The sequence below is a fragment of the Takifugu flavidus genome, chromosome 16, assembly GCF_003711565.1.
Source record: "Takifugu flavidus isolate HTHZ2018 chromosome 16, ASM371156v2, whole genome shotgun sequence".
NCBI classification, from domain to species: Eukaryota; Metazoa; Chordata; class Actinopteri; order Tetraodontiformes; family Tetraodontidae; genus Takifugu; species Takifugu flavidus.
This window is the reverse complement of record NC_079535.1, coordinates 6,581,237-6,605,541: the sequence shown is the minus strand read 5'-3', so window position 1 is coordinate 6,605,541 and position 24,305 is coordinate 6,581,237. Positions and strand designations below refer to the sequence as shown.

Genomic DNA, 24,305 nt, shown 5'->3' with positions numbered 1-24,305 from the left:
GTGACAGAGCTGCACCAGCAAATCACTTCAAAGTAAAACTGCAAATTGCGTAACGAAATGTGATCCTGTCTCTCCTCAGGGTGCGATGGCAGCCACCTACTCCGCCCTGAAGAACTCCCAACCCCCTCCCGAGCTGAAGCCCATCGAGAGCTCCTTCCTGGCCCAAAGACGTGTGAGGAAGCTTCCTTCCACGTCCCTGTAGAGACTCGAAACCACCGACCTGCTTACTGGAGACTGACCCAAACCGCTCCATCGCCCGGTCAGCTTGCACGGGGACCTCGCGTCCGTCTCGCAGCCAAGAAACACTGACTGTGACCCCGCCCCACCCCCATCTTGTGGCACCAGTCGTCCTGCTCTCCTTGTCCCGACTCGTCAGCCAACCAACGGTGAAACGGCGAAAGATGGCGAAGGTCGATGGGAGGGACGAGGGCTGATCCGAGGGTGCAGGTTTTTGGGTGTATCGGCGCTGTGTGGCTGCTTGAATGTGTGTGTGAGCCGGAACTACCACAACGCCGTTTTTGATCGTGGCGATGACCGTTTTTCTCTCCGAATCCTCGCAGTGGTTGGTCTGTCATTCAGCTTGCTGCACGCCCGTCTGCCTGTCCGTGTCGTCCATCTTTGCTGTTCTTTTTGTAGAGTCGATGAGCTTTATATGACCAGGTGTGCCGCCGAGCGGAGCTGTGCCCTCGGCTCCACCTCTGTCCCACTGCTGTTAAGTGTTTTTGAACGTTTCTTTATGAGTAGTAGACATTTCTGCCATAACTGCCTCTTTGGAACAACCAGAACAGGTGGATTCCAGGAAGTGTTGATGCTAACGTTTCGGTTCCGGTCGACCTCCTGCTTTGTGTTTTGTTTGACAGCGTGCACGTGGGCGTGTCCGTGTGTGTTCTACTGTCTTTTGAGACGCTGCAGGGGTCATATGTGCATGATCCGGTGATGTGATGATGTCACGTGGTTTTCTTGTTTTTCTTCCTCTTTTTTTCTCTTTGCTTGGTTGATCTGCTGGCAACCAGATGAGACGTCTGTTATTTTTATTACTACAAATCTAGTAACATAGGTGGCTTTCTGTGAAAGGAAACTTGCCCAAGGAACAATGTGGCATGTTAGAAATCCTGTATTGGCTTTGTTTCTTGTTTTGTTTTTTTCACTGTTCCTTGAATAATGTGTTTGGAATGCTGTTTCCTGTAATGGCTGCTTTCGTTGTTGATTTACGGTAGTTATTTTTATTTGTGTCGAAAGAAAATCGTGCTTGAAAATAATGGAAGATTGGCTGAGCACACGCATCAGTCTGTGGACTTCAGTTGCACAGGTCCCCCCCTGCTTCCATAAGCAAAGGAAGGGAAACATCCTTCAGCCTGGCATATTCTGTGCTTATTTCATTTCTGTTCTATTTGGAGATCCACTGACGTTGATGATTCGAAAACTCATCTTTTGAATTTAAGTCGATAGATATAAATGTGCTTCAGAGGAGGCAGACCTCATATAAACTGCGTGGAGGGGAAGACCTGTGTGACTGAACCATCAAGGAACCAGCTGTCTTACCTCAAAAGGGATCAAACTTATATTCTAATTCTTGTTTCATGGCAAAATTCTCCCTTCTTGTTAAAAAATTCATGGTAAGATGTTGTATAATAAAGAAGATTTTTATATCTTATGAATATTAAAAAAACAGTTGCTATGATGACCTGCTTCTTCGATTTTTATGTTTGTCTTAGACTAATATATATCCTCTAATGGATAATTGCGTCTTAAGAATCTACCTGACCAGCATTTACTGGTTGGCCTATGAACGGATGCGTTTTTCCAAAAGTGTCCGCTCGGGGGAGACAAAGATCAATATTTAATATCGTTGATCATAAAACCTGTAGCTGACCAAGAGCAACACCCTCTATCTTTTTTTAAAAAAAACACTGTAATGCTGCGGTGTATTTCTTACTTATATTACAGCTGACTGATTTACTCGCACCTGAATTTAAAATGTCACTCCCTCCCTGCCTCTCCATCTGCGTCTTCTTGCCTGGAGCAGCTCCCCCTTGTTCTCCATCATCTTTTTACTGTGTCGTCTTGACGTGGACCTCAATCTGCCTTATAGTATCAAGAAGTCACTTAACGGCACTGAACGCTGCAGCATAATCTTAATCAGACACTGCTTCAGAACTATTTGTCTTTTAATCATTTGAGACTTGCATATATTTCCCTTTGGCATACTGCTTTGTATTTTCGACATCCCCTTCCAGTCATTCACGTTAAAATTAATGACTTGTATTTGACCTGTATTTTCAAAGACGCGTGTGTGCAGCAACTGATATTGAAGACAACGCAAATGAAGAGTCCCATCGTGGCCGTTATTTGTCCCCGAGGAGGACAAGAGAAACAGTTCAGTCGATGTCTCTGTCTTCACTGATGTCATCGCTCCAGTGAAGGCGTCATTTTCTTTTTCTTACATGTCAGAGTGGATGGGATTGCAGCTGCGGTGTCGTCAGATGCTTCATTCTTGACATGTAGATTTAAAAACCAAACAAACATCCCTGTGCGTTTATTAAAATTGCAAATGCATACATAAAATGCCCCCATTTATCTTTTATCAACCCACTGGTAATAAAAAAATGTCACCCATAATTCACCTTAAATTAGCACAAGTGTACACACAAATTAGATGTTGGTGATTATGTACGGCCTCCAATGTATATGTAACTAATATAGTCTTATTGCTTGATCATACACACACACGTACATGTGTGTGAACGAGGGACATTTTTATACAGGACAAGGTGAAGGCACAGATGTGCAGGCAGCAAATACCTTCATACAACCCAGATTATCTTTAATCTGAGGTCAAGAGATTGAGTGCTGCCTTCCAGTTAGTTAAGATATGACTATAAACAGATAAGCAGTAAATATATAAAAAATTTAAGCAAAAATTGATTCATTGCATTATGTAGATATTAAATCGTGCTTGAAATGAAGTCTGCATATTCAACAAAGCCTGCACATTTTGTGGTGTTTGTGATTAAAAACGTGTTCAGTTACATCTGTTTGCAGCAAAGCCGAGCAGGGCAGCTCAGTGACGATGATCTGTGCATGCGGATCCGTGCACAGCGTACTGGATTAGTCTAAAGTTTAAAGGTTGTGCAACTGCAGGAATCTTCCAGATTTGGGCATCATGAGGAAAAAAAACAACCCTGATCTGAGGCCTGTTTGATCTCTAAAATCTATTACACAATTGGAGATTAAACATCTGAAAAACAGAGCTGCTGCACACATCAGAGTTTATGCTAAAGAAATGATGTGATTGTCTTCGAGTTTTGACCTTTCAGGGACGGGCACATGGATCAGTGATTAATCAATGAGCTTCACTCATCTGCAGCCCTCATTCTTCTGTCTCGGTGATTCCGCTCAGATCTACGGAGCTAAAAGCCGAGGAACCGTTGGTGCAATTCAGCCAAGAGCAAAGTGAAGGATAAAAAATTCAAAGGTCTGTATTGATGCACACACACACACACACACACACACACACGCACACACACCTCTGTCCTAAAAGCCTTATTCACGTATGACCACCTTGTGAGCTAATGAGTTAGCATCAGTCACAAACAGTCTGCGAATCTTAAAGCTTTGTTGAAGGAACGGAAACTTTAAATGGGTCAGAACCAGAATGAATGTGGGAGAGCATGCACACCAAAGAAGGGTGAGGATGCTAAAGAGCAACAGTGACAAATGGGAGAGGGAATTTGGAGCATCAACCCTCCCTCCTGTGTGCGCCATCTGATGCAGAGAGGGCGTTGCTAGGGGCAACCGCAGACGAGAAGAGGAGAAAGATGGAAATTTAGCAGCTGGTGGAAGGAGAGAGGGGGCAGAAAATGAGTTAAGAGTGGGAGGGAGAGGGGGGCAGATGAGTGTCGGGCGTGTTTAGGCCTAAAATGAAGATGACGACAACAAAACAAGAGACGACAGCAGCATCAGCAGCTTCGAGGCGAGCTGCCCAATCATCTGCAGACATGCAGGCCCCTCCCTGGCACCGCACAGGCACTCAGCCGGCTCAGACCTATCAATGAATGGAGCTGGTTCCTGTCGGACCGCTGCACATCGCCGCTCTGACGCAGGAGCAGCAGGAGGGGAACATTTCCACCGACAGCCGGGACGACCGAGAGCAGGAGGAGGGCGAGCAGGGCCATGAAGCGGCTGCAGAGAAACACCTGCGGTGAGGACACGAGCGGCGACATCGCGTCAGCCGCGGCTATCGAAAACAAGGACCCGCATCCTAACCTCCACCCACCTGGCTCACCTACTCCATCACCGCCGTCCACTCCTCTGATTCCGTCGGCCATGTCGCCGTCCACGTCCTCCAACGCCCTCCTCGCCCTGACCTCTCCGGCCACCAGACGCTCCATTTCGATGGGAGACTTCCGCCGAGTGTCGGGGGCTCTGCTGGCGCGTCCCGACCCCGCGTCCGCCTCCGCCACGGCGCCCTCATCCAAGCTCGTCACTCCCAGCTCCAGCATGGAGTTCGAGGCGGCTCGTCGTCGCCTCCTGGAAGTGGAGGAGCGCCAGCGCGTCATCCGGGAGATGGAGCGCCGGCTGGAGGAGCTCCGGGAGGTGTTCGTGCGCTCCGAGCAGGAGGTGGTGGTTCACGGGGAGCTGGTGTCGCGGATATCCGGCAGTGTCCAGCAGGGGGAAACGTACGTGGCCGAGAACAGCCAGCGACTGAAGAAAGGCCTGAGGTTCAAAAAGCATCGACCCACCATCGTCTTCTCCTCCATGCTGGGACTCCGCACATGCCTCCCGTGGCCTGTGAAACTCAAATAGATCACGGGGGAGGGGGTTGCATTTTAACTTTTTGTGCTTTACAATAACATAAGGACACATCTCTGTTCTCTAGCTTTTGCTTTTCAACATGGCTGCTTTCAGATTCTGCTCTCATATCCTGAGGCTGGTCCTCCACATCTTTAGAGTGCCTATAATCATCACGCACGCTGGCAGAGATTCCGGTGTGTTCCTGCAGGAAGGTTCTGTTCAGCACGGCCATCGCGCCAGTGGAAGCGTGCAGGATGTCTCCCAGGTTTGCAGAGACGCTCGGCTGTTTGCAGCGTAGAGATCGCTCTCTTCGTGGTGCATGGATGAGTCATTTCAGGTGGCGTGGGAGGACAGCTCTTATGTTCAGAGGCAGCATGCAGAGTGATAGAATGTCAAGCTCTGGTAGACTGCCGCATCCTTACATAAAAGCAAGGGTGCGGGGACGCAGGGGTAGCAAAAAATGTGCCTTGGCGTCTTCGAGCGTTCGCTCTGGCGCCACGACCGCTGCTGTTGGGCAGCCCAGCAGTGGGGCAGCGAGGGAGCCATGGAGGCTTTTGTGCCGGGATGATCCCACCTGTGGCCTCCCTTGATCTAGTCACCTAGCAACCGCTCATCTCTGCCCTAAATCTGCCTCCACCAAACCAGAGAGTGTTTAGCGGAGCATGAAACTGCTGTGCTGATTGCACAACACAGCCCTTTACAACTAATTGGCTGCATGTGTGGGGGAAGTATTGATTCCAGAAGATAGCATTAAGCCATGCATGCGTTAGAGAAAAACACTGCTGGATGGAATGTCACAGATATGGTGTCCAAAATGCACATAAGCAGCTTCATTAGCATCGTACTTGTTGTGGAATACTGAGAAGTTCAAATAAGCGTGAGGCTGTTGCACATTATCTGTCACTTATGCAGTAGGTGCCTGAAGACTGTGTATAGATTTCAATTTTTTGACCTAATTTCGCTTCCTTTCTTCGTTCATTTTGTATTTAGATCTGTGGTGGTTGATTGTATCTGCCCGTTCCAGCAGTTCAGTGCTGCAGACGCATACGTGCGTGCGTAGAAAAGCTCAGCCAAAACACCAGGGATAGCTATTTTTGGCTCATGAACATGGAGATGGACGAGGGACGCGTCCAATCCTGCTGCAGGTTTTAATGAACAAAGGCACGTGTGGCATCAGCAGTGTGGGTTCTCTGCAGTGCAACAGTTACTGGGCCCTCTGGCTGCACAACCTCAGGCTGGCGCTTCTTTTACTCTTTTTATTGGCTCTCCACTTTATTTTAAAGTGATTTGAGATTTCTCTGACAAGGCTGAAAGGGAAATTGAGGCTTTGCTGCTTGATTAGAAAGTAAAAAAACAAAACAGAGGTGAATCTAGGACTAAATGTGGGTCAGAATAAAGCTTCAGTTGCTTAATCCTGTTTTGACAATAAGGGCTTCGGCGATCAGTTTTGACGATCACTCTGATTTATTTTTATTTTTTTAAACGCTACTGTCGAAATGTCCTCATGACTAATAGCCATGGTAACCTGAATGTCCATAACCTCGACTGTATACAAGCATTCCACATGGCCAAGGAAAGCACTGCTCGCCGTCTTTGTGCACATCTCAAACATGCTCAGCTAAGCTACGAAGCCTCCAAGGCCCTCCTGTTGGTCCCAGGTTAGTGATAGTGTTAGAGTTTAGCCTGTACACACTTGTAATGTACCTGATTATACAGCCAGCCAGGCTGCTCTCGTTAGGCCTTATACGGCATTTGAGCAATGGAAGTAACAAAACCACGGAAGGCCAAGGTTATCGCACCAATATCTGAGCAGGAGAACTCGCGCACCGCCGCTGGACTGCACATTATTGTTGTTTTCCATGAATGAAAAAGACAATCCCAAAGATTTCTGGGCCCACTTGCAGAATGAATGTAATCAATGTTGCTTATTCTTTCAAAACACACACTGCAGCTGCATCGTTAAACCCGCGTTAGATCCAGTTTTATCCATCGTTTCTGGAGTTTGCTAATAGATTTAAGGTCACATGACCGATAGAAAGTATCTAAAAATGCTTGAGTGCATTCTCAGCCCTGCACTGACAGGAATGTTGTCTCGTCCCTGTTGATGTGTTGTTACGTATGATGTATATTTCTGATGGACACCAAATGTTTATGTACTTTATTCACCACACATTTTTGATTAAGTCGTGCATTTTTCTGCTATTATGGATGTTAATTTTATTTGTGGAATATTACACCCATTCACAGGGTTACTTTAATATGAGTTATTTGTATCATTCCCTAGCCTTAATCCTAATTTGCAACATGCCATTAGGCTGTTTTTCAGGATTAGAAACTAAAACTGAAACCATCTGAACTGAAAGTCAGTGCTTTTAGAAACAGCTCAGGCTTTTCTTTCTGCTGCTCAGTACAAAAGTGAATGTTCTGCTGTCCGGTGCATACATTTTAAACCCATGACCCTCCGATTTCCAGAGCTACAACACACCAGTAAATGTCTACTAATAGATCTCCTTGTTAACGCGATCAGGTTTTGTATGATAGACCGATTTAAAATAAAGGAACAGAATTACTAGAGAGTCTCAGCTCCTTTCTCAGCGGGTTATTTTGGGTTAGATAAGTGTTTAGGTGGAAAATGCAGAATTACTGGAAAATCATCTCACTTCCAAGTGCTCCTAATTGCAGGGAGGATTTGTGAAGTTGCATTAGGCTGATGCTTCTGCTGCTGCCCACTTAACAAAAAGCATTAAACCTGCAGAAAGCTTTTAGACGGGCACATCAGACGGCTCTTAGAGCAGCCTCCATTATATCCAGCCTGAGCTATTCTATCAGCAGATGCATCACAACCTGACATGGTTAATAAGTACCCTCTGAAATGGGAAACATGTCATTGTGAAGATTATTCCAGGATTACCTTTGTTTTTTAATAGATTATCCGTATGTTACTATAAATTACGCAACTGGGAATATAACTAAAGTGGACGACATCATCGGTGGGTTGTATTGGCCGTTGTGCACCGGCCTGATGAGGCCGCTTGTTATGTAATCGACCGGCTGGAATTTCATCGCTCTGGAATGGGGCTGAGCAACGTCCAGACCAGGAGAAGAAACGAGGCTGCAGGGACAGAGAAAGACATGGACAAATGCCCAAAGGGACAGAGAGTGCATACAGAGCACATACAAGTCACTCTAAATAAAAACATCAAATGATTTAAGACTATAAAAAATGACTGCCACTTTATTGAACAGGTTTATGTGTATGTTACAAATATACTTACTGAAATTAATTTAATATTTACATTTTACAGTGGCTACTGGTTATCATTGTCCCCCGTTTGGGGTCTTCCGGTTGAATTATCAGTGAAAATATAAGCAGAAACAGTGACCAGCAAACAACCATTACAAAGAGACGCTCACCTTCACTAAAAAAAACTGAGCTGATTATGCAGCCATTCTTTACTCTTTTACGACCCTCTAACTGTCCTTTGGACTGGAATAACCATATTACCAGGCTGTCGTGTGCACGTTTTTCTATCCATTAGTCATTTTAAAGACCTATTACGGTCGTTAAAATGACTAATGGATAGAAAAACGTGCACACGACAGCCTGGTTGCGTTATTGAGCGCATTAACATAAAATTAGGAACAGCCACGCTTGTCCGAACTCACTTCCCTAAATAATCCTGAAGACTAAATTTAAGTACAATTGTGCTTGTGAATGAGGGTGTGAGTGAGTCCACAGTAAGCGTGTGTTCACTGGACTCATTATTGCTGAGGGGTGACCAACAGGCTCACTTTAAGTGCCATTTCCTGGTAGAACAGAGGGGTTTCTTTTTTTAAAAACAACCCACAGAGTCATTATTGAAGGTTCTCTATAGACAGATGCCTGGAGCCAACAGAAATTAGATCCTTCGCTGTTGTTGCAGCCAGGAAGCTGTGCCCGGAGCCACTCCAGTTACAGATTCACTGGGGACGTCTGAACTTCAGGTCAAAATCTTGACGAGACCAGGGAACACTGCAGTAACCCAAACCTCTCTCTGCTCCTTTCTGCATGCTTCGCCTCACACAATAACTAAAATGCATCATATTGCAGGTCGGGAGGGCTTTCGGGTATTGATCTGCTGTCCTGCAACTGTGACCCAACTGTGACTGCAGCGCCAGAGTCAAATGCGATGGTCTATATGTGCCCATAGGCTGCTGACGAGACTTGGCTCCTGCACCTCAGTGATGGTCCTCGGGCCTGTTGGGGTTCATCTTTAACAATCTTTTCATCAGAGATCTGGGTATAGGCACCTACAGTCCGACATCTTTTTACTATAAAAAAAAAGCTTCTTCCTTTTAAAGCAGCTTGCTACATACATTTTTACAGTTCTTAGAGATTTTAAAGTGCCTTAGACAGTTTCCCATTTTTGATACCAGGTAAAGGGCTAATATTAGAATGATAAATTATATAGTTGGCTATATGATATTATAGGCTTGATTTGAACTGCGTTTAGAGCTAAAGTGTAGTCCACCGGAGAGAGCAAGCAAGCTTGAAGTCATGTAGCCAAGAAAGCCTTCAGTTCCCCCGTTGTTTGTCAGCATAGTGCTGTACCATTACTGTGGTATTGTTCCAAACTCATGTTCCATGGGGAATATCCAGAGTTTCCAGTTGGTATATTGTTATGATCCTATTGCAATAGAATTCTTTTCCTCTTTAGTGTCCCTTCAGTCTGTCAGTTTGTGCACGTAATTGACAGGAAAGCTTCCGCTCCTGCTCGGGTCCCCCTCAATGTGACCAACCTGTCATGAAAGAAGGGTGTAATGATCACGTGACGATAAACGTACTGAGTGTTGTTTTCTTACTTTATAAGACTGCAGGAAGCAGCGTTAGGGTATCCTGACGCTGCAGTTACACTTACCCACCAGTGGGGGTCACTAGTGGCCGTAACCACGATGATCTCATCCTTTGAAAAGGAGAGCTGCTCAGAACTGACTGCTTTGCAGTCCACCAGAGCCATGACCAGCTTGTGATGAGGCCTGCTGCCAGAAACCTGGAGCACACACAATTTCAATTTTCTGATTATTCATAGAAAAACAAAACAGACTATACAAGAGGAAAAAAAAGTTTGCGTGTGTGCGTGTACCATTGCATTCCTGCGGGGTCGCGGGATGCAGGCCTGGACAGGTGAGGATGGCCGTGCGGGTGCCAAAACCTGTGCTTGAGTGAAGCCACTTCCCACTAAGCTGCAGTAGAGCTCCTCCTGACTGCCCACACAGCTTGGAGACGGTGTGCTACATTTACCCTGGCTGCCCCCGCCGCTACTGGTGCGGCGATACGAGGTCGTCTTCTCCGAACTGCAGAAATTAAACACAAAAATCACAAGCCGTCAAATTGTCTGCAGACTTGACCACGACATGCTGCCAGATCTCTGCACTGCTGTCTCACCTGACAGGCCCGATGTGGTTCTGAGCGCTACAGCTTTGAGAACCAGTGTGGCTCTCACAGCTCTGCCTCTGTCCCCTGAACAGACCTCCTTGTCCATGCGGGGACTTGGGTGGTTTTCCCCCTTGGCCTTGGCTTTCTGTGCTGGTTGAAGATGTGTTTCTGGTTTGTGTTTGTGGACTAGAGTGGGAGGGCGGGTTAGAGGACCGCCGTGGATTTGGAGTGCATTCCTGTGCTGTGACCGAAATCTGGGGGTCTGAACGACCTGTGGAAGAGACCCAGTCAAAGAGTGACATTGATATCAGGTTTACACTACACTGAATTTAAGATAATTTGACTTAAAACAGATTTCTTTTTAAATTTCAACCCACCTCTCTGAATGATTTTAGCTGGCAGAGGCGGAGGTGCTGATGCTCCAGACAGGGCGCTGCTGGCTGGAGGGTTTCTATACAGGAACTCTACATTCTCATAGGTTTGACAAGGTCTGCTTCCTGCTCCACCATTGGGACAATTGTTGGTGCTCCAGCGGGCAAAGGAGCTTCCACCACCTCCGTTAGATGAAAGCGGGGAGCGGTTTTTGGGCAATGGGCTAACCTGCTCCAAAGAGGAAAGATGTAAATGTGGAATTACTTAAAATCTCCAGATATTTCTGGCAGCAAGGCAGAAACCTACCCTCTCATCCAGATCATCCTCGCTGTCATAAAACTCCTGAGAATGTGTCTCCCACATAAACTCCACGTGGATCTGAGAGTTGAATTTCCCACTGTGAGCAAGCTCCAACTAAAACACACACACACACACACACACACACACTTAAAAATAAGTTTCTCTTTTAAAACAAAATGTTACAAAATTTCTATTCTATGTGAAATTTTGAGGTAAATGGACGAGATTCCTGTTCTTTTCCTCTACACACAAAAACCATAAAGACAGGATATGATAGAAGAGGGGTCTGATTCAGAGGGGCAGATGGCTGGTAAGAAAATAAAACTTGTTTATGAATGATGCACACCGGGGCCTGATGAGGATAGAGTTTCTTATCCTGGGAGTGACTTCAGCTGCACAGGGAAGGATCACAAGGAATCCTATCCAATCGTGGAAGTACTCCCCCCCTTCCCCCTCTAAGTTGCCCAAGAGATTGAAGATGACTTTAAACTAAAGTGTACAGATGATTAAAAAGCGCCTCACCAGGTCGACACACTGCAAGTGCTGAAGCCTCCGAGCAGCATCCAGGGCCGTTTCTCCTGCAGAGTTCACTGTTGTAGAGGAGAAAGATGGGATTGTTTGGTGAACTAGCACCAAGCAAAAAAAAAAGTTCTTTAACATTTTTTAAAATTGCACCTGTGTGCAGGGATGCCTTCGATTTGAGCAGCAACTTTAGAGACTCTGGCTTGTGATGCAGGACACTGTAGTGGAGTGCAGTGTTTCCTTCTGCTGTCCTCTTCTCCAGACAGTTGCTGTGATGTGAACATACAGACGGTGATGAGCATCAGCAGAACTCCTGAGCAAGTTGAATGATCCATGTGACTGCTTGTGCAGGGTCTGACCTGTTCTGACAGAGGAAATCTACCAGTGCCAGAGAGCTCCTTTCCTCAAGGCGCACGGCAAGGTGGAGAGCCGTCTCTTTCACCCCCTTCAATGGGAAAAAAGAGGGCAAGTTGAGCCCTGTCATCTACGGTACATTGAAGGTAATTTGATTTGGCTAAATGCACATCCAAATATTTGCTTTTGCACAGCAAAACGGGTATGTTTATGGGACGTTTCTGTGTAATTCAATGAGCCTGGCTCACTTGTCCACTAGAGACATGAGCTCTGACCTAAAAGCTGAAATAATAAACCAAGGACAACTAGCACAAACAAATACACACACAAGCACACACAGTTGAGTCAGCACTGTCAGATGTGCAGCTCATTCTGAGCCAGAAGAGGGACCGGGAGAAAAGATGGAGCTTAATGGAAATGAGCAGAGGAAAGAGGGAAGTATGATGAGGGAAAAATTAAAAACAGACATCAAAGGGGGCAGTTTTTCATGTCTCATGTTAAGAAATGTTTATTCTTTACCTGACCGTCAGGCAACACTAGTGGTTTGCTGAGGTCTGCTCCCTCAGCGTAGAGCTGTAGGAGAGAGGTGAGGTCACGACTCCTCACAGTGTCATACAGCCGGCTCGGGTCTGCTTCTTCTCTACGCATGACGTAACGACGCTCCGCGTATTTCGCCACAATGTACTCTTTCCTGGCATTCCTTGTTGTTCAGTGTGCAAGGAAGAAGAGATTAACATTTGACAAGTCTTATTTGCTAAACAATCACAATTCCTGCCAGACTCACATGTCACTTTGTGGCAGGGGCTTGATTGAGTCATTTGGAAGGCATGCCTCCATTATGTCATTGAATCTGGAGTTGCCGATGCTTACAGCCAACTGCAGTGACATACAAAGAGAGGGTTCCAGACAAAAGCAGTTCAATGAACATCAAATATAATGTTTGGTGCATGTATTACCAAAAGCTCAGAGGTGCTCAGGAGATCCAGAGTCAGTGACTGGATCCTCGAGTAGTGGACGCCAAGCTCTCGGTGGATGCCAGAGCACTCTATGCAGGTCAGGATGCCCAAATTGGTCGACAGCCATGTTGGATCTGAGGTGCACAGGTCAGAAAGGAGACATGAGTCCACCTGCCTGAGCTTATGAATGTTTACAGTTGTGAAAATTGGTCGTAAAAGAGATTCAATTCAATAGATTTATCTTTTTTTCTAACCTGGAGCTCCACAGTCAGCGCAGGAGTCATTGCCAGGCATCTGTCGAAGTTCACTTATGATAGCCCGAGAGAGTTCCTGGAGCCCACTGTCCTGGAGGTGAAGCTGGTCTCCAACCAAGGCTGTGTTCAAGGCCTCATCCTTGCTGTTCTGCAGCACGGACACCCAGCTAATATACACACACATACAGTACAAAAGCACTTCAATAAATATTAAAAGATCATCATTCCCGAGAGGATCAGAAGGAATCCCACATGTGTTTTGAATTTGTATCCAGAGATAATTCAGCTTTCTTTCTCTGTCTGTTTTCCAGCCTCATACTGGACCTCTGTCATCTCCAGAACCCTGAACTTTTTTTCCTTTCAACTCTTTCCATCTCTCTGTCCCCAAACTCGGAGCACTTCACATCAAAAGCGCTGCTCGGAGGCCCACACGCAGGGGAAGGGCAGGAAGAGAAAGACATTCGTCTACTTCCCTCAATCCCCACAACACACAATCAAGCTCTGCTGTTGGCTGTCAGTGGCTAGAAAAAGTTCCACCCAACTCCAGCTGGTCAGAGGGGGCGCCTGGAGGACATCCTCAGCCTTTCTTCACCGCAATAACACTGCAGCCATTGTGTACATTCCCTTTTAAAACCAAGCACTAAAAAACTAGGGGAATGACGTGTAACAACATGCTTAAAACAGCCTGAAACCAGAAGATAAGGCAGTGTAAATTATAAACGACAGTTGTTTCAACACTTACATCAGACATTCCTGCTCGTCCTCTGCCTGGAAATGGTACGTTCGATTATCTGTGGAGAAGCAAAAAAAAAGGGTGTTGTAATGCAGCCGCTGCAGTTTGAGAGAGCAATTTACCCCATTAGGGGTGAAAACGTGAACAGCGGGAAGAAAAACATACATCTGGACCCCAGATGACACTTGAGTGATGTTATGCAGAGTGGAAAGTGTCATGGGTCAGACATTAGAAATGAACCTACTTGTGACCAGGTCAAAGGTCTTCTTGTCCTCAGGGTTCGGTCGCACCTGACAGGTCAGTAGGTTCAACTTGGCCGGGGGTCGATTGATCTGAAAATCAAGCGCGTGTTTTGGAAAATATAAATAGATCTCTGCTGACTTTTATCAGAATTTACATGCCTGGTGAAAAGTACAGGCCCGCACATCCTCACCGTGCTGTGAGAAATAGTCAAGCAGCCAAACTTCACTCCGCATTTTCTCTTCTGCCACACTTTCCTGATCCTGCAGCACAACAAACAAGAAAAGGGAGGGAAAAAATCATTTGAGGGAGACCTTGGGCGGTTCAGGACTAAGTGATGATAGTGTAAATGTCCAAATAATGGTGATCAGCACTGAAACGACCCAGAACATGCGTCAGTGGCCTCTTCCATCTCCAATTCCCCGCTCACAACCACATCCTCTCCCTGTGTCGCACTGTAATCTAACTCCGTGTGTGCGTCTGTGTGTGTGTGTTTGTGCTTGTGTGTGTGTGTATCTACGTGACACAAAACTTGGAACCACTCAGTTGTGGAGTCTGCCAAAAAGTTTGAAAGGAGGGGGGCACTGCCTGAGTTTTCATTTCACAATAATGAAGACCAGATGGAGTTCACATAGAGCTGCATGTTCTTTATCTTTACCAGGTACAACTGCGCTAGATTCGATGTTCATGTCCTCAGTTTTAGCAAAACTGCTTTCCCGAGTTGCATCACTTTATAATAATGGAATGCAAGTTTGAACCTGTAAGCTGTAATTCTGACTCAGCATTCACTCACCCGTCGCTCTTCTTAAGCAGGAAACCAGATTTCTCAGTTCCGTACTTCTTGTTGCCCTGTGGTTGATGGATGCTGTAGCCATTGCCGGAGTTCTTCCTGTTGAGATACTCCTGGAATACAGGATCAAACTCTTTATTCCAGTTCTGAAGCTCATGAAAATGTGAAACGGTTGTAATCGGATTGCCACAACTAGCAAGCTAACAAGAAAAGATAATGTTTCCGATGACCTCTGCTATGCCTAAGAAAGCTGTGAAAACAGTTACTGATAACACGTCGATTGTATTATATTTGGAAAATTTTGGATGCCATGTAAGCAGATTATGTCTGTAAACATATTTCTGGAAACTTTGCTTTAACTAGATTCTGAACTGTAATTGGACTACGTTGCGAATGTAAACAGGGCTTGTTTGTTATGAATGAGCGTACCTCTTTCCCCTCAACTTGCAGCAGTAATCTGAGAGAATCCCTCAACTGTGTGAGCTTTTTAACTTCCTCGTCCTGGTCCAGGCGCACCTAAAACACACAGACACACACACAAACCAGGTTTCCATAAAGGTCTAACAGAGGTGGGGGGGCGTGCTTTTCTGAGAGAAGGTACGGTTTGGATTAAAGCAGCCCAGTGAGCAGCTCTGAATGGAACATAAATCAGTTAACCTCAAGCATTACAGAACTTTTCTGTGTGAATTTTCTCCTCAGAGGCTGAGGTCTGGCATGCCTGAACAAATCACTACGCTGTCCATGCAGAACCAGAAAAACCTCTAACGCTTCCATAACATCAAGGTTTCCAAAACTCCCTCCAGAAAGAGTTAGGAGAAGTATCTGCTGACTGGGAACCAGTCAAGAGTGGTGTGCAATGGAGAAAGGATGGAAATGGGGGATATTTTTAATATTAACTTTTGGAAACAGAGTTGACTTATTAACCCTGACTAATATTCTGCCTGAAGTTACTAAATAACAACACTGTATACAGACATGGGATGACTAAGATTTTTACATAAACAGACTGACAGAAGGCAGGTAGCCAGCGAACCACCAGCAGCTCCGGGGAACCCACCGTATGAACAGATGCAGCCAGCTTCTCGATAAAGGGAGTGAGATTCTCAGCCGCTTTCAGTCCATCCTGAAAGAAACTGAACCAGAAAAAAAACATTTGCTGAGTCACTGTGGCACTCTACAGCCTGGTCTGAGCAAACTAGAACACCACATGCTTGAACTGTAGAAACAGCTCAGTCCAACAGGAAACGTCTGATTTAACAGGTAAACAACAGTAATAATAGCTTGTAAAAAAGAAGTCAAACCACAGAAGTTCAGTGAAAATGTTTCGGTAGAACTCCGTAAACAAAGGTGCAGGAAAGAAAATGGGGAATAAAAAAGGTTTGGGACTGACCTGAGCTGAGCTTGGAAGTATTTAATGAGGCTCTGGAGAAGATCTGGGCCCTGACGCACTTTGAGCTCCTGGATCTTCAGCAGATACTGGAAGCATAAACATGGACCTGGAGTTTAACAAAACTACTCTGCCCAAAAACATGCAACAGGATTAGCAAAGACAGGAAACAAACAAATGGTTTTCGCTCTGGTTTTTATATGATTCCAAAGATCATATCCCTTATTTAATTACAGATGACAGTGGGTGAACTTTGCCAACTGAAGATTATTCCCTGCATGGATGTCATAGCTACACGCTCACTGCTCCATAAAACAAAGGTCTGCATCCATCTGGCTGCGTGCAGCAGAGCATTTCTGTTTGGTGTATATTTGTGTTTTCATGCACGCAGAGGCAGGGTGGAACAGTCTGGAGCAAGTGGAAATTCCATTTTCCCTGCCTCTCCTCTTTGTCTCAGCAGCTGGGCTCAGTCGGGGTTAGATGAAGGTTTTTTCAGAGCTTTGTCCAGATCCTTGTGAATTCAACACCTGTATGCAAAAGCATAGCTCAACAGTCTTCCCTGCACTTCACCGTCGTTCTCGCGTGCTTTGTAGCTAATATAAGCTAATATATATAATATATTTTAAAGACCACCCATGCCACACAAATCAAGCCCACCTCGCCTGTGTAAAAAGGGTGTCTGGGTTTGGTGTTTAGACTGGCACTGATCCCCCACCTCACACATTTGCAGCTGAAAGGTCCTCCTCTCTCTCTCCATGTCCTCCCCTCCGTCCGATCCCTCCGTCCTGATCAGACCCAGCTGTCTGCTCTTCTCCTTTCTCTCCTTTTCCAACTTTCCTCTGATGGGGGAGGGAAGGAAGAGCAAAAATGGGGAAAAGATTTAGTTTATCATTTGTTCCCTTTTTCTGGGTGATTTTAAATGACATGCATCAGTTTTATTGAAGGCCATTTAATGGAGAGTGGCCAAGAGGGAAGCTATAATTAGATTAAACTGCTGTTACACCAAGTACTGGGGCCCAGTTAAAGGCCAGACCTTGCTATAAAATTTCAATTTGGTTCTCTGTATGCAATAACTTCATCAAAGTTACATTACATTTTTATGTCGTACTCCTTCCAACTCTTCTCCATCTGTTTTTTGAGCTCCTGTAGACACGAAAGACAACATAACCTGCATCAATTAAGAGTCACCACACCCAAACACACATGACCTGGTTTTGGCAGAGGCCTTCACCGATGATCACCAAATCCTCACATTTTGCTCCGACTGAGCAAGATCTGAGCAGACATTGGCACTTTCTTCACAGGTCGAGTGAAGCAACACTCGCCTCTCAGATGGGCTGTTTCAGAGACGGGGCTGGGGCTGGAGCTTACAGAGGCATTAGCCTCTATTTACTCAATAGTCTGGTGTCACGGCCAATTCTCGGCAAGACTGTGGTTTTAGGCTTTAGGACATTACTTTGCACATTATTCTGCATAAACAGACGCGTCTTATCTGAAATCTTTCTAAATCTTTCTAAGATCAGCTGCATCTACAGCCTAGACAGATAGGCATTATGCATTCAAGGGGGAATCCTCTCTGATACACATGTTTATTTATTTATTTTTACAGCTGCAAAAAAATTATAAACACACATAGTCACTGGAACATCATGTTTGACATGGTCCTACAGACACCACCCTTAGAGATGCATCATCAAAAGCTATAAAGCTTATAAATCGCAATATCAACTTCAGCAGCTATGACTGTATATGCAGTTTTCATAAATATACATTCAATATAATTCTTAAAATGTATATATGTATAGTTTTTTTTGTCTTTTTTACAATATTGACAGGTATAGTGTAAATTTCAATATCTGAATACATTGTTACACACCAGCAGGTATAGTGGTGTTTAATGATCAAAGTGTAGACTCACAAGTCGGCTGTCTCGGAGTTCTGACTTCAGCACATTTTCCAAAGGAAACGCCATGATGTTGTTGAGGTTTTGCACCTGAAACAAGAAAAAGAGCAAATTACAAAAGCAAAGAAAATGTGTTCCATTATTAGCCACAGATGGCTCTTATCACTTGCAGCTTGAGCAAATATTTATGCACGCGCACTCTGCCATACACCCGTTTCCCCCACAGACTCTTGTTTCTGGGAAGCCCAAAAAATCCTGCGATTTTGTCATTTTGAGAAGTGGTGAGTCACTGAGAGAAAAAACGGGAAAATGAGCGGCACCAACAGGAATTTTTTTGATCCAAGTCGACTGTGACATAATGAGTGTTTGTGCACACTTAAGTGGAACCTGAGATTAAACTGAGGTTTGGATGGAAATGAGATGAACTGATTTTATCATGTGAGTCACGGCACAATCAGCAAGGCCCCGGAGAGGCTGCAGCTTTACGATTAGCACAACTTCCCTCACAGAAATACGGCCGTATGCTGCCTGGTAGCGCTCTGCCTTTTAACGTCATCACCTCTTTACACATCTGAACTTTAAACCCAGAATATGCTCAGGCAACTTTTTTAAACCCCTGTTGGACTGGAACCAACCTAAATGTTAACATAAATAACATTTCTTCTGAGCTGACCTATTTATATTGATACAAAGACCCAGAGTCCTAACGCTGCTTTGGTTGGCACCCGAAACAGCCCGAGTATTGACCCAGGAAAATACCCTACAACCAAATTATCAGCATGCGTATCGCCATCACGGATCAACGTGCGCGACCTACAAATGCAGGGGGGTGCGAGCGCGTGCGGTGGTTTTTGCACCACCACCCACCTCTTCCCATCTGCACGGCCCAGTCTCCCCCCGTGAGGGTCTGACTGACTCGCAGGAGGGAGCGCATGACTGTGTGTTGTGTTGTGTTATGCATGGAGGTCTGGGATGAATTATCAGCGCCATGATAATTGTCAGTGGGAGGGTTCCGGCCTGCCCCAGATTTCAGATTGGAGCTCCACGAGCGCACAGCTGCTGAAAAGCCATTTCCACAATGCGTGTAATAAGGGTGCTCACGCAATATACTCAACATGTTGGGAGAGTGCTTTGTGAACATTCTGCTTAGTACATCTAAATACTTTAGAGCTCTTATTTCCATCTTTTTGGGGTTGCGGATTTTCAACCGTTCGAGCTCCTCTTTCCTCACCAGATTTTTAAAGAGCGCTGTGACCTCTCTGGTGAACACGGCCAGATTGAGGAAGCCGGTGGAGACCTCATTATTATCCTGGGTCAGGTGGCTGTTCCCCAAGTTCTCCAGAACCTCGATATACTGTTCTTTGTTTTCCACATGGGCTGAAAAAAAAACAAACAAACACACACACACAGGCAAAATGAGCATATTCAGAAAAGTCACTTGAAATGAGATGTGCAGATAGTTTAAAGGAGACGTGCTCTGGAGGAGCGGGATTAGTTTAACTAGACAGGCATGTGGGATAAATTACTGGGTTCCACCCATTGTGGAGCCCACAACTCTCTGCTGCTTAGAGGTCAGTTCCCCAGGTGTCTTCATGGGCTTTGTTGAATTTACCGTAGTTGGAAAAAGATGACGGAAACTAACTGACTGGAATTCCCTCCGTTTATTTTGACATCTAAATGAGATTTATGCAAAAATAGATATTTCACACATGAGGACAATTAACTTAATATGACTTAAGGAATTAGAGAACAGATGTTGAAGTTGAGACGAAGAATGAAAAATGAGTTGTGGTGGAAAATAATTTAAAGGTTTTAGAATTCCATGGCAATCTAGAGCCAAGAACTCACCTTTCCCTTAAATTCAAATTCCTGGAATTTAGCTCAACATAAAATTTATAGCTGCTGTGTCATTCCACACTCTCCCACCAGAAAATCTAAGCAGCGCTTCTGCAGCTTAAACATCCACTCACAAAGCCACAAATGGTGTGAAAACACTATCAGCAGTACAGGACGGATATTTTGTTCATAAAAATATGCACAGCACATGTCAATGTTAACCTTCATTACAGACGCTCATTACAGACGCTTTGAGTGATAAATCAATTATAATTATCTTATATTGTGCTACTGATGCGGGAACTCCAAGGATGATTTCACAGCTGACCTCTCACTACCAGATACCAGCTGAGAGCCTCGACCCTGCTCACTGATCTCTGCCAGAACACACACTGGTCTTATAGGCCACAACAGGGTTTTGGCAGAAAAGTTGGACTGAGGTTTAAGGGAACATGCAGTGAAAGCAGAGAACATTTCTCTGCGTGTGTTTTTACATGTGCAACACAGTAATGGAGCATCAGACCATGTGGGGGGAGGGGGGCACTCAGTTCTGGGTCCATGTTGAGTCAGTCTGTTAAAATTCATGAGGGCTGATTAAGGGGTTCAAGAGCACAACGGTAGAGGGAGGCAGCATTACTGGAACCAACCCACGTGATTTTGCTTAAATGCAGGAGAAAACGTAAAGGGAGATTTGTCACAGAGCACTAACGGTCTTGGGCCTGACGGTATCTGGTTGCCAAATCCTGGGTTTCTGGCTTTCTCTGACTCACTTTTACTAAAAACTGTCAATGCCTCAAAATGGGAAGCAGGCTTACAAGTGTGCACTGAAAAAAAGAAAAGAAAAACAACTTCAGGATGTCTGTCTGTCTGTCTCTGGCACGCTCACATCTCATGTGTGAAACAGCCACAAAATCAGGTTTGTAGTCCTTATTTTAATACACACCACGGAAAAACTTGTACACAATACGGATATAAACACAATCAGCCTGCCTCCCACAGAGGCTGGTCCCATAACAAGGGGCCTCACTCATAAAAACCACTGCCCACATGAGCTGGATGAGGTCATCGTAAGAAGACCTTATGGTGAATTATGCTGAGCCCCCCACCCCCCACCCCCCAGCACTGAACAGATCATCCTTCCATAACAGAGGAAGACCTTTGCTTAGAACATCACATGCCTCATATTTTTGGAGCCAAACATCCATAATCTTCTACAACAGCTTTTCCTTGTGCTTATTCAACGTAGACCTGAAAGTATGGAAATAAGGAAGATACAGGCTGGAGGCAGGGGGTTGGGTGTGCATGAGAGTGTGCACGTTAAAGGAGAACTTTTGAGATGGGCAGAACTTTACCCAGAGGATTATTAGAGGGAGACTTACACAGCCCAGACGTGTGTATGCTTTTAATCATCTTCTTCATCTTCTGTAGCGTCAGGTGGTCCGTCTCCAGAGACTGCAATGAAAGCATCACCTTTAAGAAACTTTGGTTCCAGATCACAGGAAGTGCAATTTCAAGCATTTTTGGAAAATACAAGTGAGAAACTGAAGATATTTCCATTCTTCCGTCTTATGCAAGAACACTCAAACGTCTACACTCTGTCTGTGTGTGTGTCTGTGTGTCTGTCGTAACTGGTTTAAAACAGACACTGGTGTGAGCTGGCAAGTGTGTTTCAGCTCGGCAGCATTTTCACACACCAGGTGACGGAGGTGAACCAGTGAGTCACCACGGTCGTTCTGCCGTCACGTGCAACCGCTGAGTGGTGTCACTGCACCCGTCTGACAGCTACTGTCATTTTCCTGGCTCGAGCGGCCCGAATCTCTCAATGAAACCAGGCTTTAATGGGTTGGTTTTTTTTGTGGGGAAAACAAGACTTCCAGCCCCAGGACATGGAAAAATCTACATTGTTTGTACATTTATTTGGTCACTCGCCTCTTCTGATCCGAGGCTGGAAACTCACACACACCTTGTTTATTCTTGTCTAACAGGCCACTTGTTTCATCAGGCTGGGCTCCACCAGAAATTTTTTTTTAATGAGCCAGTAAGTAACAGAGGCTCCAGTTAGATGGTCCCTCCCAGTCTTTCCAAGTCAACTCCCTAAGTACTAGTTGCCTAATTAAAAGGCTTCACATGTGGTTGATCTGAGTGGAAGGTCATTTCTTTGCTTAATAAATTGCTTCTAGGTTAAGGAACACACACACACTGGAAACACAAACAGAGAATGGACACAAACATCTTCGACAAACAGGTGAAAGTCATCACCACCGTCAGACATCCGATCCTTCATTTATCTGAGCATAATGACAGGTTTCACTGAAAAGCGGTAATCAGCAGTGTTTTATTTAAGCCCATTTAGTTGGCGGGAAGAAGTCCCTGTGCAATAATTAAACCCATTCTGGGTGGCAGCTGAAGGAAATGAAACCGTTGCTTATCTTTCCTTTTTTTTCTCCTTTATCTTTGCTTTAATCGGGAGTAATAAGTAACAAGCGGTTGAGCCAAGCTGGTAAATGGAGTTGCTGTCTGCGTCCATGAACCGTCCACACATGCCCACACACTGCCGAGGCCATTCATCACGCCGGGTCCAGCAAACCAGAGCCGACAGAAGAACCAAAGATTGAGAGAGGAACATTCGGGTTTAACTATGTGAGGGATTCCAACGCGGCCCTCCCCAAAGTAGCTATTTCAGCTATGCATTTCTGAGTATGTCATGGCCATATTTAGGTGATTAAGCCAAGATAAATGCATCTTCCAGCTGCTGTCTCCATCCCTGCTCAGCAATCTGCAACATGGCAGCTTTTGGAATGTGTTTTCACACATCCGGGTAATGGATCAATCAGATCATCACAGACTAAACTTAGAAGATTAATTTCTCAGATAGATTTGAGAAATTATCCAGAAGATTTGCACTGTTTAAAACTGTAACTGGACCCAAATTTTTGACTTTACAGTTACGTCAGAAGACAGACAAGAAGGAAGGACTGTTTGCTCAGATGTTTTGTTTTATGGCGGCCTTTCTTTTCCCTCCTTTGTCTGCGGGAGCTTTCGGAAGAGCAACTTTTAACCAGCATGCATACACACACACACACACACACACACACACACACACACGTGTGACAGGTCCAAAGTGCGAGTTCGAAAGGCCTTAAAGAGATAGGTTGCACAAAATAAAAAGGCCATTATCTTCTGAACACTTTGAGTCACTAGACCACACGCAGCTTCAATCATTCTCCCTTAGTCCTCTGCAAGCACGTTCAAGTGTTGCTGCGCCCCCTTTCTGTGGTGTGCGGTATGAGAGCACACAAACACACAAACACAGCAATAGTTGGGAAAACAGCAGTGCCTAAAAGCTTAAAACCACATAAATCAGGGCATCTATATTTTATTTGGCTGCATTAAAAACCATCAATGGCCTTCAGTTGTTTTCAGATCTGGCAAAGCTGATTAAATCTGGACAAAGACAGTAACAACACACTTGTGCTAAAGTAGATAATAGGTTAAAATAATTACAATTATGATGAATACACTCAACTAAAATCTGGTAAAGCCAGAGTGCAGATTGATATCTAGATTCAGATTCGTATTTATTTTAAATCTCAAACCAAAAATATGAAGTTAAACGCAGGCGAATGAATTGATTAACGTTATTAAGTTCTCTGCGTGTCTGCAATGTGTCGAGTAATGCTAATAGAAGCATGCTACACGAACAGGTAAACAACAGAGAAAGGTGTGCGTGCGTGTGCGTGTGCGCCGTGCGTCCAAAATCTCACCTCTTCCACCACCGAAACCGTGTTCCGACAGTCGCTCATTTTGGACTGAAAGCCCGACGTCCCGGGGGACGACAGGTCCTCGTTTGTCATGACCACAAACTCCGAAACGCTGATTCTCTCCGGCATGTTTGGAGCGCGAACAGAACCGAAACTCACTGAGGAGAAACGTGACCCAAAGTTTCCGACGCGCGCGCAATTCCCATCGGAGGGAAGAGGTTTCACTCATCCATTGTGCTCCCAGAAGTTTGGGTCAGAAGCGCACGAAGCTCCGCCGGGTCGCCTTTCACTGAAATAAAGTTGGCCGAAGTCGGTGCCGCGTCCTCTCCCACTCGACGCCGCCCCGAGTCTGTGTGCGCGTGGAGGTGCGCCTCCCCTGCGCGCGATTGTCCGCCCACCGAGGGAGGGCAAAACTTCGCGTCACGTGGGAATGTTTGCGCGAGAGAAGAGAGTGCTCGTGAGCCTCTCTCCCGGAGTCTTTTCATTTTCTCGTTTCTATGCAGAGCTCAGAGGGCGCGCTGCGGTCGCCATGGTTACAGAATGCCTCCTTCACGCACTCGGCACCAGGAGAGGAATTTGAATAGATGAGCAGATTAGCCTTGCGTTGAGGAGGCGTTCGCTGAGCGTCGAAAGTTACAGGTTTAAATGCCGTTAATAAAATGGAATATGACGCTCAGAAATGTTGTG

At 45.4% G+C, this 24,305-nt stretch overlaps 3 protein-coding genes across 7 annotated transcripts in view; 2 read left to right on the top strand and 1 right to left on the bottom strand.

The window, feature by feature from the left end:
- The window catches only part of rps6ka1 (ribosomal protein S6 kinase a, polypeptide 1), a 31,297-nt gene extending 29,613 nt beyond the window's left edge, over positions 1-1,684 (top strand). For all 5 annotated transcript variants that reach the window (XM_057011945.1, XM_057011948.1, XM_057011947.1 and 2 more), the window contains one exon: positions 80-1,684. In XM_057011945.1, the coding sequence (XP_056867925.1) occupies positions 80-202 (123 nt within the window). In that variant the 3' untranslated portion in view covers positions 203-1,684. The remainder of the gene's footprint in view (positions 1-79) is intronic.
- Positions 1,685-3,575: 1,891 nt separating this feature from the next.
- Positions 3,576-7,366, top strand: LOC130513247 (syntaxin-4-like). Its single transcript, XM_057011952.1, has one exon. The coding sequence runs from the start codon at positions 4,174-4,176 to the stop codon at positions 4,804-4,806; it is 633 nt and encodes a 210-aa protein (XP_056867932.1). The 5' UTR covers positions 3,576-4,173; the 3' UTR covers positions 4,807-7,366.
- A 645-nt stretch (positions 7,367-8,011) lies between these two features.
- asap3 (ArfGAP with SH3 domain, ankyrin repeat and PH domain 3) lies at positions 8,012-23,983 on the bottom strand. Its single transcript, XM_057011939.1, has 26 exons — positions 23,622-23,983; positions 21,237-21,309; positions 19,253-19,398; positions 18,037-18,111; positions 17,212-17,261; positions 16,834-16,957; positions 16,122-16,207; positions 15,789-15,864; positions 15,161-15,247; positions 14,735-14,844; positions 14,135-14,204; positions 13,946-14,033; positions 13,711-13,759; positions 12,969-13,135; positions 12,715-12,848; positions 12,543-12,634; positions 12,278-12,458; positions 11,764-11,849; positions 11,558-11,673; positions 11,405-11,472; positions 10,889-10,996; positions 10,588-10,810; positions 10,220-10,481; positions 9,918-10,128; positions 9,693-9,824; positions 8,012-9,573 (listed from the first exon to the last, which is right to left on the bottom strand). Exons 1-26 carry the CDS (start codon positions 23,745-23,747, stop codon positions 9,499-9,501), a joined length of 3,015 nt encoding a protein of 1,004 aa, XP_056867919.1. The 5' UTR covers positions 23,748-23,983; the 3' UTR covers positions 8,012-9,498.
- Between the last annotated feature and the right edge of the window lie 322 nt (positions 23,984-24,305).

What these genes read in the sequence shown, in the direction of transcription:
- asap3 (XM_057011939.1), bottom strand. Translation starts at nt 23,747, where the DNA reads ATGCCGGAGAGAATCAGCGTTTCGGAGTTTGTGGTCATGACAAACGAG. An exon ending in TGAGCACCTCTGAGCTTTTG is followed by an intron (nt 12,635 to 12,714) that starts GTAATACATGCA and finishes ATGTCACTGCAG; the next exon opens with TTGGCTGTAAGCATCGGCAA. An exon ending in GAAGGCATCCCTGCACACAG is followed by an intron (nt 11,473 to 11,557) that starts GTGCAATTTTAA and finishes CCTCTACAACAG; the next exon opens with TGAACTCTGCAGGAGAAACG.
- LOC130513247 (XM_057011952.1), top strand. Translation starts at nt 4,174, where the DNA reads ATGAAGCGGCTGCAGAGAAACACCTGCGGTGAGGACACGAGCGGCGAC.